Here is a 14,001-nt window from a genome sequence, read left to right on the forward strand (position 1 = left end):
CCCTGTTTAGATGACATTTTTTTCAGGGTTAGAAAGGGAATTAGGATATGACTAAGGGAATATATAAATAATATAGCGTTAGTGGGATTTGCATGAAACTAAAACATAAACACAAGCTGAAGTAAAACGTCCCAGAAAGGTTCCATACGCACAAAAAGCTTCTCTCCAATTTTGTACATCCCTGTTAGTGAGTATTTCTCCTATGCCAAGATAATCTATCCACCTGACAGGTGTGCATATCAAGAAGCTGATTAATTAAACAGCATTATTACACAGGTGCACTTTGTGCTGGGGACAATAAAAGGCCACTCTAAAATGTGCAGTTTTGTCACACAACACCACAGATGTCTCAACTTTTGATAGCATGCCAATTGCACACTGACTGCAGGCATGTCCACCAGAGCTGTTGCTAGAGAATTTAATGTTAATTTCTCTACCATAAGCCGCCTCCGATTTGACAGTATGTCCAACCGGCCACACAACCGCAGAGCACGTGTGTGTGTGGGTTAGCAGTTTGCTGATGTGAGCGGCGTGCCCCTTGGTGGAGGTGGGCTTACGGTATGGACAACAATTGCATTTTATCGATGGCAATTGGAATGCACAGCGATAGCTTGACAAGATCCCGAGGCCCAATCATCCACCACCATCGCCTCATTTTTCAGCGTGGTCGTACACAATTTCTGGAAGCTGAAATTGTCCCAATTATTCAATTGCCTGCATACTCACCAGACATGTCACCCATTGAGACAGTTTGGAGTGCCCTGGATTGACGTGTACAACAGCGTCTTCCAGTTCCCGCCAATATCCAGCAACTTTGCACAGCCATTGAAGAGTGGAACAACATTCCACAGGCCACAATTAACAGCCTGATCAACTCTATGCGAAGGAGATGTGTGAGCATGAGGCAAATAGTGGTCACACCAGATACTGACTGGTTTTGTGATCCACGCTCCTTTTTTTAAGGTATCTGTGACCAACCGATGCATATTTCTATTCCCAGTCGTGTGAAATCTAGACGAGGGCCTAATGAATTAATTTCAAATGAATGATTTGACTAAAATTAACTGTACCTCAAAGTCTTTAAATTGTTAAATGTTGCATTTTATATTTTGGTAGTCTTTTTCAGCACTGCTCAGAAAACCAACAGGTTTAATTAAACTAAGATATTGAGTATTACATATTTTATAAACCTAGCTGTGACTGACATTTCTCCCGATGGCCAAATAACGTTTGTACTGTAGCCATGAACACTCATAAGTCATGCACTATGCCTTAACCTAGTGAGCCCCTTTTAGTCAATGAGATGAGCCGGACACACTAAGAATGCCGACTGCATGGGCGATGATGGGTTGTGAAGTGTAAATCACTATTTCACTTTTACATATTTTAACATGTATTTTTATATGGTTTCAAGGCTGGCATTCTCGCATGAACCTGGTTGGTAACTTGCTTACTATCTCAAGGTTTTGGTCCAGACTCCAGCTGCGAAACACGGCTATATTTCGCTGCACTGGCCGACTGAAGGGAATGGACAAGTAGGCTAGCTACGATTCGTTTGAATATTTCAGACTCTCCTGACGTAGCTTGTAGGAGATCACCAAGTAACATGGACTTTAACAATAACACAGAGGATATTAATTTCTCCAGTCCATATATAGAATAGAAGGGACAACAATAGAAATGGAATAATATTGTCCTCACTTACGCAGTGAAAAATTGTCAGACTCCAGCCACACTAGTCATAGACTGTTCTTCCTGCACCGGAGTGCCAAGTCTAGGTCCAAAAGGCTCCTTAACAGCTTCTAACCCCAAGCCATAAGACTGCTGAACAGTTAATCAAGTGGCTACACGGACTATTTACATTGCCCCCCGAACCCCACGTTGCTGCTGCTCGCTGTTTATCTATGCATAGTCACTACAAATTGCCTTGACTAACCTGTACCCCCCAAAAATTGACCCGGTACCCCCTGTATATAGCTTCGTTATTTTATTACTTTTAACTTTTTATTTAGTAAATATGTTCTTAACTGCATTGTTGGTTAAGGGCTTGTAAGTAAGCATTTCACGGTAAGGCACCTGTTGTATTCAGCGCATGTGACAAATAAAATGTGATTTGAAAAATGTGCCTGTCACAAAGGGTCTTTCTTTCCGTTTCCCATCTCCCCCCCCAACCCCTGCAGGACTACACCTTGAATGAAGTGCCTTGCTCAAGGGCACATCTGCAGATTTTTCACCTCGTCGGCTTGGGGATTTGTACCAGTGACCTTTCGATTACTGGCCCAGCGCTTTTTTGAACCGCTAGGCTACCTGCTGACCCTGCCTGTTCCGCCCCTGACCAAGAAAAAAATAGTTTGAGGCTGAATCTAGTTGATGATCCAAATCAAATGTATTTATAAAGCACTTCGTACATCAGCTGATATCTCAAAGTGCTGTACAGAAACCCAGCCTAAAACCCCAAACAGCAAGCAATGCAGGTGTAGAAGCACAGTGGCTAGGAAAAACTTCATAGAAAGGCCAAAACCTAGGAAGAAACCTAGAGAGGAACCAGGCTATGAGGGGTGGCCAGTCCTCTTCTGGCTGTGCCAGGTGGAGATTATAACAGAACATGGCCAAGAGGTTCATCCCTATTGGGTTCTGGTCAAAAGTAGTGCACTCTGTAGGGTTTAGGGTGCCCAGACAGACTCCATGAAGACTGACATGAATTGGATGTGGGCTTGGAGAGATGAATGGTTCAATTGAAACAGGAGACACTAATGTATTTCAAGGACATATAAGGAATGTGAATGAGTTACTTCAGAAATCAATTTGATACATTTTTATTCTTAGTTTCTTAAAACCTCTGAAAGTCCTGATTCAGTAATATTAAAACACAGTACATATCTAACACCCATGATTTAAACATACATTAATGATAGTGTACATATATATTCACTATATTTTTACAGTACATATTCTGGAGCTGATTTGTGCTTTAGTTCTTTATTCAATGAATTCAAGCTCTTATGCAAAATATACATATCACAGTGAAGTCTGGAGTAAATCAAAGGTTTTAATTCCCTGTATGCTACCTTTAAATTGATTTTGCACAACCACAGAAATAAAAATGAAGGTCAACAGAACATGCGATTTCATAATTGACATACGTACAAATGAAGGTCAGAATTAACTGCATGTTTCAGCCACAGCACTCAGACCGTGTGTCTTACTACAGTAGAAACGGCTGTCTAAATACCCTCATTCTACACCGTTAAAATCAAACCCATTATTCCATTGTTATAATACAGTAATACTAACAATGAAGGTATCCACCCCTACCCACTAGAGTAGATCTGAGAGGAATATGAAGTCTCGCTGTGTGTCCATACACCACCGTGTTCCTCAAGTCATCGTTCATCAGTGTCTTATATAAGCATGAGCAGCGTCTTCATTGTCAGTCAGCTGAGGTACAACTCTCAGAAGACGGGTCCTGGCCCAGTCTATTGAAGTCTATGGTGAGCATCTCTAAATGAGCATTCCAGGCAAATTAGGGGTATCTTGGTGAGGCAAAAGAGTAGGCTGCACTTTTCAGGCTAGTCGTCGTCATTCTTCAAACACTGGTCAGACGTAGATATAAGTAGAGTAGATTCACAGACCAGCAGGTCAGCTGTAGATCTAGGTGAAGTAGATTCATAGGCCAGCATGTCATGAGGACGTAGATCTGGATGAAGTAGATTCATAGGCAAGCATGTCATGTAGACGTAGATCTAGGTAAAGTAGATTCATAGGCCAGCATGTCATGAAGACGTAGATCTAGGTAAAGTATATTCATAGGCCAGCATGTCATGAGGACGTAGATCTAGGTAAAGTAGATTCATAGGCCAGCATGTCATGAGGACGTAGATCTGGATGAAGTAGATTCATAGGCCAGCATGTCATGAAGAAGTAGATCTAGGTAAAGTAGATTCATAGGCCAGCATCTGGATGAACTAGGTAGATAGTGGACATGCGGTGGGTATCTGAAGCTTTAATCCGAGGGGTGCTCTGGACACGAACGATTCACCTCAAACCACTCGTCTATACACCTGAGAGAGAGGGAACCACGAGTAAAGTAACAGCATCTTACTGTGATCGTGTGTGTGCGTGTGTGTAGTTACCCTTTGTGGTAGATACAGAGACAGGGCAGTCTAGCGATGGTGTCTCCCTGCTCCATCTCGTCTAGACAGATGGCACACTCCTCACTATCCTTCTCCAGAACGTCCTCTGGGACAAAACACACCACATTATCATCACCATGCTAGCCAATCAGAAGGCCAGACGGACAGGCAGACTAACTAGACATAACACACGCACACTGACCGTTGTAGGCGAGTCGTGGCTTGGTGAGACACATGATCAGGTGGATCTCCATCTCATCTGACACCAAAAACTTACTGCACACAGGACAGTGGAACCCTGGGAAATATAGAACCGGACATGTCAGCGCTCACACACACAAATAGGTCACAAGTCAACCATTGGAGGACCACAAGGTCCTCTTCTTATCTGCCCAGCGAGGGGGGTGAGAACAGCCCAGCGAGGGGGAGGGGGGGTGAGAACAGCCCAGCGAGGGGGAGAGGAGCTGAGAACAGCCCAGCGAGGGGAGGGGGGGTGAGAACAGCCCAGCGAGGGGAGGGGGAGGGGAGCTGAGAACAGCCCAGCGAGGGGAGAACAGCCCGCCATGAGAACAGCCCAGCGAGGGGAGGGGGTGAGAACAGCCCGCCATGAGAACAGCCCAGTGAGGGGAGGGGGGTGAGAACAGCCCAGCGAGGGGGTGATAACAGCCCAGTGAGGGGAGGGGGTGAGAACAGCCCAGTGAGGGGAGGGGGTGAGAACAGCCCAGTTGTGATATAAGATGTGGTGTAGACAGTCAAGCCCAGGAATACACACGTACCTCCCAGTAGGTTAGGGGACAGGTGAAGTGGTAGAGAGCCAATCATCAGCTGGTGTTCTCCTCTCTCCCAGTCTGGCTCCTCCTGGTCCAGACTGTTACCGAACACATCCGTCCTGCTCCGCCCGCCATGAGTTACATTAATCTGGTGGACACACACACACACAACGTCAAGATACTGGACATAGATATGGCTGAATTACACAGGCATAACTGACCATGTTTTTAACCTGTGTACCACATAGACTGTGTTAGCCTCCTGAACTAAAAGCCTTGGCATTGGCTTGGTGAGCTAAAACAAGACTGTGTTAGCCTCCTGAACTAAAGCCTTGGCATTGGCTTGGTGAGCTAAAACAAATCTCCATGTGTCAGGCAGTTACTCATCATGTAACTGTTGTCCCAAACCAATTCCATTACACTCATACACACCTGGTGGTAGGAGCTGGGTCGGTTCCATCCGGTGTAGTGAATTTGGGGCCCACCAGGCCCAGCTGTGTATCTGAACACTGGGGTAGTGCTGCCTCCAGAGGAGGGGACTGGGCTAGAATATGCCCGGGTTCGACTCTCAGCCATGGGGCTACTCTGCCTGACACCCATGATGGCTCCTGTCCTGTTGTCCACAAAATATGAAGTCCTGTAAGGTCTGTGTGGAGTCCTGTAAGGTCTGTGTGGAGTCCGGTAACGTCTGTGAAACAGAAGTTCTAGCCAGTCCTCTACAGTCTCATAAAGCTTTCCAAAATCCCATCGAGGGTCATGTGTTGAAAATGGTCCTACACACTGTGCAAAGTTTCAGATAATTGTTTATTCGCTATATCAATTTGATTATATCTGTCCCTATTCAAATAAACCATAAATAGCCTAGGAAAAATGCTGGAAACTCGATGTCACAATAGAGAGACGGAGAGCGCATGACTGTGTCCAGTCCAGCAGTCGTGTAGACAGCCAAAACAAAGGGAAACAGACAAAGAAATATCAGTGGTTTGAAAAGTCAATAAAAGTAACCTCCAATATAGAACGGAATTATTTTCGATGGACAAAATGCACTCCCAACTCGCTGCTTCAGTTCGACGTGTATTCGTGCGACGCAGAATTATTCCAATATTCCATGCGCTTTGGTCATGGGTGGTTTGTCGCACAACAACTCAACAACTCCTACACCGCGACTGACCCACTTTAGTGACTATATGCACACTTCTCGATTACAAACTGAATTTAAAATATAGGCTATTACAATCTCACGAGTGTCTAAAAGAAAGTGGCGTCGCTCTGAGTTCGAGCTGCTCTGCTGTAGTCTATCTAGTCTGCTGACTGTGATTGTTGACGAGAGAGAAGCAGGAGCTGCCCTAATGCCCTCTTCCTCTTGTGTGTGTGTGTGTGTGACAGGTCAAGTGACGTCAACCCCATGAGCAACAGTTGCACGGACACAGATCATTACACAGCGTTTCCAAAACGATGTCTTCACGACCCCAAGCGGTGCGTGCACGTGTTGGTCTTTGCCCGAACAGTACACAGCTGATTAAAATGATCACGGCTTGATGATTAGTTTATTATTTGAATGAATGGTGTAGTGATAGGGAAAAAAAACTAACCATGCAGGGAGTTTGGGAAACCCTGGATAGACATAGTAGGTGTTTATAAAAAGCCAGTCAGACATGACCACTAAATATGTAATATAGATTTATTTAATATGTACGGTGTATTTGCATAGAAAGTCAGACTCGTTGCTTCCTCCAACAGTTTTATTGAATAGCTTCATACACACTGGAGGTTAAACAGAAAACACACATTAGATTAGCTTGAACAAAAAACAAGTTATAAATCATTTAAATACAAATCAAGAGACATGTTTATAGGACAAAGTAAAGACTTTAAACTATTCAGAGAGAAAGTTAAATGTATTATAGTCGCCATGTTCAGAGATACAGTGCCTTTAGAGTAGAAAGCACTGTATCCATACCCCTTGAAATACTCCACATTTTGTTGTTACAGCAGGGCTATTCAATTCTTACCCTACGAGGTCCGAAGCCTGCTGGGTTTCTGTTCTACAGATAATTAATTACACCCACCTGGTGTCCCAGGTCTAAACCAGTCCCTGATTAGAGGGGAATCACCCACCTGGTGTCCCAGGTCTAAACCAGTCCCTGATTAGAGGGGAATCACCCACCTGGTGTCCCAGGTCTAAACCAGTCCCTGATTAGAGGGGAATCGCCCACCTGGTGTCCCAGGTCTAAACCAGTCCCTGATTAGAGGGGAATCGCCCACCTAGTGTCCCAGGTATAAACCAGTCCCTGATTAGAGGGGAATCGCCCACCTGGTGTCCCAGGTCTAATTCAGTCCCTGATTAGAGGGGAATCGCCCACCTGGTGTCCCAGGTCTAAACCAGTCCCTGATTAGAGGGGGATCGCCCACCTGGTGTCCCAGGTCTAAACCAGTCCCTGATTAGAGGGGAATCGCCCACCTGGTGTCCCAGGTCTAAACCAGTCCCTGATTAGAGGGGAATCGCCCACCTGGTGTCCCAGGTCTAAACCAGTCCCTGATTAGAGGGGAATCGCCCACCTGGTGTCCCAGGTCTAAACCAGTCCCTGATTAGAGGGGGATCACCCACCTGGTGTCCCAGGTCTAAACCAGTCCCTGATTAGAGGGGGATCGCCCACCTGGTGTCCCAGGTCTAATTCAGTCCCTGATTAGAGGGGAATCGCCCACCTGGTGTCCCAGGTCTAAACCAGTCCCTGATTAGAGGGGGATCGCCCACCTGGTGTCCCAGGTCTAAACCAGTCCCTGATTAGAGGGGAATCGCCCACCTGGTGTCCCAGGTCTAAACCAGTCCCTGATTAGAGGGGAATCGCCCACCTGGTGTCCCAGGTCTAAACCAGTCCCTGATTAGAGGGGAATCGCCCACCTGGTGTCCCAGGTCTAAACCAGTCCCTGATTAGAGGGGAATCGCCCACCTGGTGTCCCAGGTCTAAACCAGTCCCTGATTAGAGGGGAATCACCCACCTGGTGTCCCAGGTCTAAACCAGTCCCTGATTAGAGGGGAATCGCCCACCTGGTGTCCCAGGTCTAAACCAGTCCCTGACTAGAGGGCAATCTCTGTGTGCAATAATAGTGTTTAACGTGATTTTTTTGAATGACTACCTCATCTCTGTACCCCACACATACAGTTAGTTATCTGTAAGCTCTCTCAGTCGACCAGTGAATTTCAAACACAGATTAGACCACAAACACCACGGAGAGGTTTTCCAATGTTTCACAAAGAAGGGTTATTGGTAGATGGGGTGAAAAATCAGACAATGAATATCCCTTTGAGCATGGTGAAATGATTAATTACACGTTGGATGGTGTATTTAATCCATTGTGAAATTCAGTCTGTAACACAACAACATGTGGAATAAGTCAAGGGGTGTGTGAGTACATTCTGAAGGCTCTGTAGATACATGTGTGGTTCAGTGTGGTGGAAGAAGGTGACTGCAGGTAGACAGACGTTGCCTGTAGACACAGATCCAGGATCAGTTTACCTTGCCCCTGTGATCACAACCTCATCCTACTCCTTCAGGGCCGTGGGGAAAGTAAAAGCAAAGCAGTGCACTGATGGTGGTCACACACACACACACACACACACACACACACACACACACACACACATAGATGGAGCAGCCGACCTCACAGCAGTACACATGGAACAGTTTCTACCGTAGGATTACAATTCTGTTCTATTCCTCCCTCTACTTTCACCGCTGACATTGTTACAAGGACACAGCAATGTGCTGGTTAACATTGTGTGGTACAGTGGATGGTTACGGTACGGTGTTACATGGTTGACACTGACAGTTCTCTGTAGGTTCTCTGTAGGTCCTGGGGGGGGGGTGTGCTGAGCCGGCTTGGGGGGGTGGGGGGGAGGGTGCTGAGCTAGCTTGGGGGGGTGGGGGGTGCTGAGACGGCTTGGGGAGTGATGTATTTACCATGCTAGAACCAGCCTGCAGGTGGTTAGTAACAGTAACTCTAGTCATGTTGTAGTCTACTATATGTATAACTGCTGTCTGTTGTGATTGGTCATAATAATCTAGTTCTATGGCAAGGCTGGGGCACGGCTGTGTGTGTGCGTTTGTGTGTTAGAGGTCGACTGATTATGATTTTTCAATGCCGATACCGATACCGATTATTGGATGACCATAAAAGCCGATACCGATTAATTAGATGATTTTTTACAAATTTAATTTGTAATAATGACAATTACAACAATACTGAATGAACACTTATTTTAACTTAATATAATACATCAATATAATCAATTTAGTCTCAAGTAAATAATTAAACATGTTCAGTTTGTTTTAAATAATGCAAAAACAAAGTGTTGGAGAAGAAAGTAAAAGTGCAATATGTGCTATGTAAGAAAGCTAACGTTTCAGTTCCTTGCTCAGAACATGAGAACATATGAAAGCTGGTGGTTCCTTTTAACATGAGTCTTCAATATTCCCAGGTAAGAAGTTTTAGGTTGTAGTTATTATAGGAATTATAGGACTATTTCCCTCTATACCATTTGTATTTCATTAACCTTTGACTATTGGATGTTCTTATAGGCACTTTAGTATTGCCAGTGTAACAGTATAGCTTCAGTCCCTCTCCTCGCTCCTCCCTGGGCTCGAACCAGCAACACAACCACAACAGCCATCATCGAAGCAGCGTTACCCATGCAGAGCAAGGGGAACAACTACTAGAAGGCTCAGACCGAGTGACGTTTAAAACGCTATTAGCGCGCACTCCGCTAACTAGCTAGCCATTTCAATTCGGTTACACCAGCCTCATCTCGGGAGTTGATAGGCTTGAAGTCATAAACAGCTCAATGCTTGACGCACAACGAAGAGCTGCTGGCAAAATGCACTAAAGTGCTGTTTGAATGAATGTTTACGCGCCTGCTTCTGCCTACCACCACTCAGTCAAATACTTAGATACTTGTATGCTCAGTCTGATTATATGCAACGCAGGACACGCTAGATAATATCTAGTAATATCATAAACCATGTGTAGTTAACTAGTGATTATGATTGATTGTTTTTTATAAGATAAGTTTAATGCTAGCTAGCAACTTACCTTGGCTTACAGCATTCGCGTAACAGGCAAACTCCTTGTGGAGTCCAACAAGAGAGAGGCAGGTCGTTATTGCGTTGGACTAGTTAACTGTAAGGTTGCAAGATTGGATCCCCCGAGCTGACAAGGTGAAAATCTGTCGTCCTGCCCCTGAACGAGGCAGTTAACCCACTGTTCCTAGGCCGTCATTGAAAATAAGAAGCTGTTCTTAACTGACTTGCCTGGTTAAATAAAGGTTAAATAAAGGTTAAATAAAGGTATATATAAATACATAAAAAATACATTTTTTAAATTGGCAAATCGGCGCCCAAAAAATACCGATTTCCGATTGTTATGAAAACTTGAAATCGGCCCTAATTAATCGGCCATTCCGATTAATCGGTCGACCTCTAGTGTGTGTGTGTGTGTGTGTGTGTGTGTGTGTGTGTGTGGGGGGAGGGGAGGGAGGCAGGGACTGCACAATCTGGGGAGCAAAGCTTTGGAGAAGCAGGCTGTCCTGTGTGTGTGTGTGTGTGAGTATACATTATGACTGTTTATAGTCGCTACAGGGGGTTGGGCCTGTGTGTTGTTGTAGGTGATGAGACCAGGGGAATGGGTAGTTATTGTAGCCCTACTGGACACCTCATGTGTGGGCATCACTGCTGGCTGACTCCCATTTGCTGGTGGTCTGCCTCTGGTTCCTCCTCCATGCCTGCATGGTACTGCTCAAACGTCTCATCATCTATGTCCGGTAGACCCAGCAACTGGAGAGAGAGAGAGAGAAAATAAGAGAGGGAGAGAGAGGTGAGACTCGAGAGAAAGGGAGAAGAGAGCTTTAAAGCTAACTCCAGCCCTTCAAGATTGATGTGTATCCTCCCTGTCAAAGACAAGTGTAACCCAGTCCTGAAGAGCTTCGCGGCAGGGTGTGCAGGCTTTAGTTCCAGCCCTGCACTAACACATCTGGTTATGTTAAATGAAAGAGAAGACCCCCCCCCCCCCCCCCCCCCCCCCCCCCCAAAGGTATCCAGCCTATTTGAGTCATTTAGCAGACATTCTTATCCAGTGGACTTACAGTTAGTAATGTATGTAAAGACATGAGGGAGAGGGTGACATTTAACAGTTGTTATGCTGTATTCTTTAGTAATGTAGTTGTAATATTGTGTATAGCGTTGTCTATGTACTTACAGGTCTAAAGGAAGTGAACACTTTGTCCAGGACCTCTAGAAGTGTTTTCTTTCCACAGGAAGTGATGTAGTCCTGAGCTACCTGGAGGAATGGCAGGCAGTCCTCACTCTCACTCCATACATGCTGTAGACACACACACACACACACAGGTTATTAACCTGACCCATATAGCCACATTACCACATTATTACCATTATTACTGTATATGGTAGATGTTATTATTATAGTATACTGTATATGGTAGATGTTATTATTATAGTATACTGTATATGGTAGATGTTATTATTATATTATACTGTATATGGTAGATGTTATTATTATATTATACTGTATATGGTAGATGTTGGTAGATATGAACAGTCACTAGAGGTAGAACACAGAGAGAGATAACATCTTCAGAACATTCAAACACAGAGAGAGATAACACCTTCAAATCAGTAGAACACAGAGAGAGAGATAACAACTTCAAATCAGTAGAACACAGAGAGAGAGATAACAACTTCAGACAAACATGGACGTAAGTGAATCACACATGTGTAACTGAACCTGTGTTAGCCTCCTGAACTAAAGCCTTGACACACAGATGAGCTTACCAGGATCCCCCCCCCCCCCCCCCCCCCTAGCAGTATTGATCGGCATGGTAACAGAATCTCATCTGTGTGTGTGTGGGAGATGGGTGAAATGGGTTTGTTAGTTGGTATATTGAATATCAGGGAGGGGGCCACCTATAGCTGTGCTAGGGACGGCTATAGGAGAGTGTCTGAACAGAGAACCAGTGATAGATGGATACATCAGACCTGTCTGTCAGTCCAGATACAGGGCTTTAACAGGAAGTCTGTCCTGATGAAGGAAGTTATACCCTGATGAAGACAGAGCTCCTAGCTCTGAGCTCCTAGTGTGCCAACACCTCGCCTTTTTTTCTAGATTCCTGATACAGGACTATAACAGGAAGTCTGTCCAGAAATAACAGGAAGTATTTCCAGATATATGGCTATAACAGGAAGTCTGTCCAGATACCGGGGTTGTAACAGGAAGTCTGTCCAGATACAGGGGTTGTAACAGGAAGTCAGTCCAGATACAGGGGTTGTAACAGGAAGTCTGTCCAGATAGCGAGGTTGTAACAAGAAGTCTGTCCAGATACAGGGGTTGTAACAGGAAGTCTGCCCAGATACTGTGGTTGTAACAGGAAGTCTGTCCAGATACAGGGGTTGTAACAGGAAGTCTGTCCAGATACCGGGGTTGTAACAGGAAGTCTGTCCAGATAATAACAAGAAGATGGAGGTCTGAGAGAGAAAGAGATAGTGAGATAGAGAGAGAGACAGACTGAGAAAGTGACTGAGAAAGAGAATGATAGTGAGATAGAGAGAGAGACAGACTGAGAAAGAGAGAGAGACTGAGAAAGAGAGTGATAGTGAGATAGAGAGAGGGAGGGTGAGAAAGTGGGGGCGATGGGGAAGGGTAGGATGGGGCCTAGTGCAGTAAACATTCACAGACAGACCAGAGAGGGGAGAAGCTGAGTGACGCTCTACTTGCATTACATATTTGCATATAAAATGTATACAACATGAAGTATTACTGCCAGTTGCTAAGGAGGGATGCATGGCTCTGAGACCTTCTGGTACCGCAGCTGCTGCCTATTTTTACACCTGGCGCCAGGCCAGAAGAACTGTGGTCCCTGCCCTCTGACCCCGGCGGGCTGATGGAGAGTGGGGACTAGAGAGCAGTGGACGCTTCTCTAACAAAACAACAACAGCACTGCTATTGCAGGCTTGTGTCCATGCGCAGGACAGGCGGCCTAAATAATGCTGCCAAAACAACATGCGTGCTATTGTCAGGTGCAGTGACATCATTCCCGTTGCGCACACACAGACACACACTGCGCCGGGGGACCCGAGGCAAACCTCAAAACACCGAAACCACACACGCGTACGCGTGCGCGCGCGAACACACACTTACGAAATGCTCAATCCCTCCCGTCATGTTATCCGGACAAAGGACATAGAAAGAGATTCCCGGTTCTACGTAGAAGTCCAGTCTTCTCTCATCATCCTCCTCCGCGAAGATCAGATCGAACGGAACCGACGAACACCACTTCTCCGCCACCTCCACCAGCTGCTTAAACTCCATCTCTCACTCTCACACTCTTTTATTTTCTCTCTCTGCGTCCACCTCTCCGTTAGTCCAGCCCGTTTGTAGTGGTCCGGATCGCCGGTATAGGCTAGTCTGTGGTCTCGTGCACACGTCCCGGTGATGCTGCTGTCTCTCGGTGAATAAAAACAGCTGACCGGACATACATTAGCTTACAGTTTCACCTAACGCGCCATCCGCATGGCGTGAGCGACAAGATATCTTCACTGTTGCATTACACTTCCGTCACGGTATTCGGTAACGATACGGTGTTTTCTCAAGCCCTCATCCTTTCTTTAGTCCGTTAACCGATGAGATCAGCGGAACGCTGTCGGTTCTGGGTCTGCATAGCCTACACACGTTACGCACAGGGCCTGGAACGTTAATACGTCCGTTAACGATTCAACGCGATGACGACAGGCTGAGAAGCAGCACCGGGCTGTCATCAATAGATTCTGTGCTTTTATTCTCAACAGAGCATGGGAATAGCCTAGTGTGTCGTTTCAGATGTATTCCCAATAATACATTCATTGTATCCTATATATGCCCAATTGTATTTTATAGGCACTGTCTATAAATGTTATAATACCGAAAAGTAAGTGTAATCACAACAAGTAGGCTAAAAGCTGTAGCCTATGCTAGGCTACTTATTGCTTCGTATTTTAATAATAGGCTAACTAACACCTTTTGCCAATGTTGTTTAGGCTACTGAAGGTTAT

At 45.4% G+C, this 14,001-nt stretch overlaps 2 protein-coding genes across 2 annotated transcripts; both read right to left on the reverse strand.

Annotated features, from left to right (window-relative positions):
- Positions 1 to 2,800: 2,800 nt before the first annotated feature.
- Positions 2,801 to 6,360, reverse strand: LOC110517675 (E3 ubiquitin-protein ligase znrf2). The gene is made up of 5 exons (XM_036971388.1): positions 5,336 to 6,360; positions 4,910 to 5,051; positions 4,336 to 4,431; positions 4,134 to 4,239; positions 2,801 to 4,061 (listed from the first exon to the last, which is right to left on the reverse strand). Exons 1-5 carry the CDS (start codon positions 5,501 to 5,503, stop codon positions 4,004 to 4,006), a joined length of 570 nt encoding a protein of 189 aa, XP_036827283.1. The 5' UTR covers positions 5,504 to 6,360; the 3' UTR covers positions 2,801 to 4,003.
- Positions 6,361 to 10,374: 4,014 nt separating this feature from the next.
- On the reverse strand, positions 10,375 to 13,660 carry LOC118946517 (maturin-like). The gene is made up of 3 exons (XM_036971650.1): positions 13,112 to 13,660; positions 11,156 to 11,278; positions 10,375 to 10,734 (listed from the first exon to the last, which is right to left on the reverse strand). The coding sequence occupies exons 1-3, from the start codon at positions 13,280 to 13,282 to the stop codon at positions 10,627 to 10,629; spliced, it is 402 nt and encodes a 133-aa protein (XP_036827545.1). The 5' UTR covers positions 13,283 to 13,660; the 3' UTR covers positions 10,375 to 10,626.
- Between the last annotated feature and the right edge of the window lie 341 nt (positions 13,661 to 14,001).

Source organism: Oncorhynchus mykiss, chromosome 32 (assembly GCF_013265735.2).
Source record: "Oncorhynchus mykiss isolate Arlee chromosome 32, USDA_OmykA_1.1, whole genome shotgun sequence".
In the NCBI taxonomy this organism is placed as follows: Eukaryota; Metazoa; Chordata; class Actinopteri; order Salmoniformes; family Salmonidae; genus Oncorhynchus; species Oncorhynchus mykiss.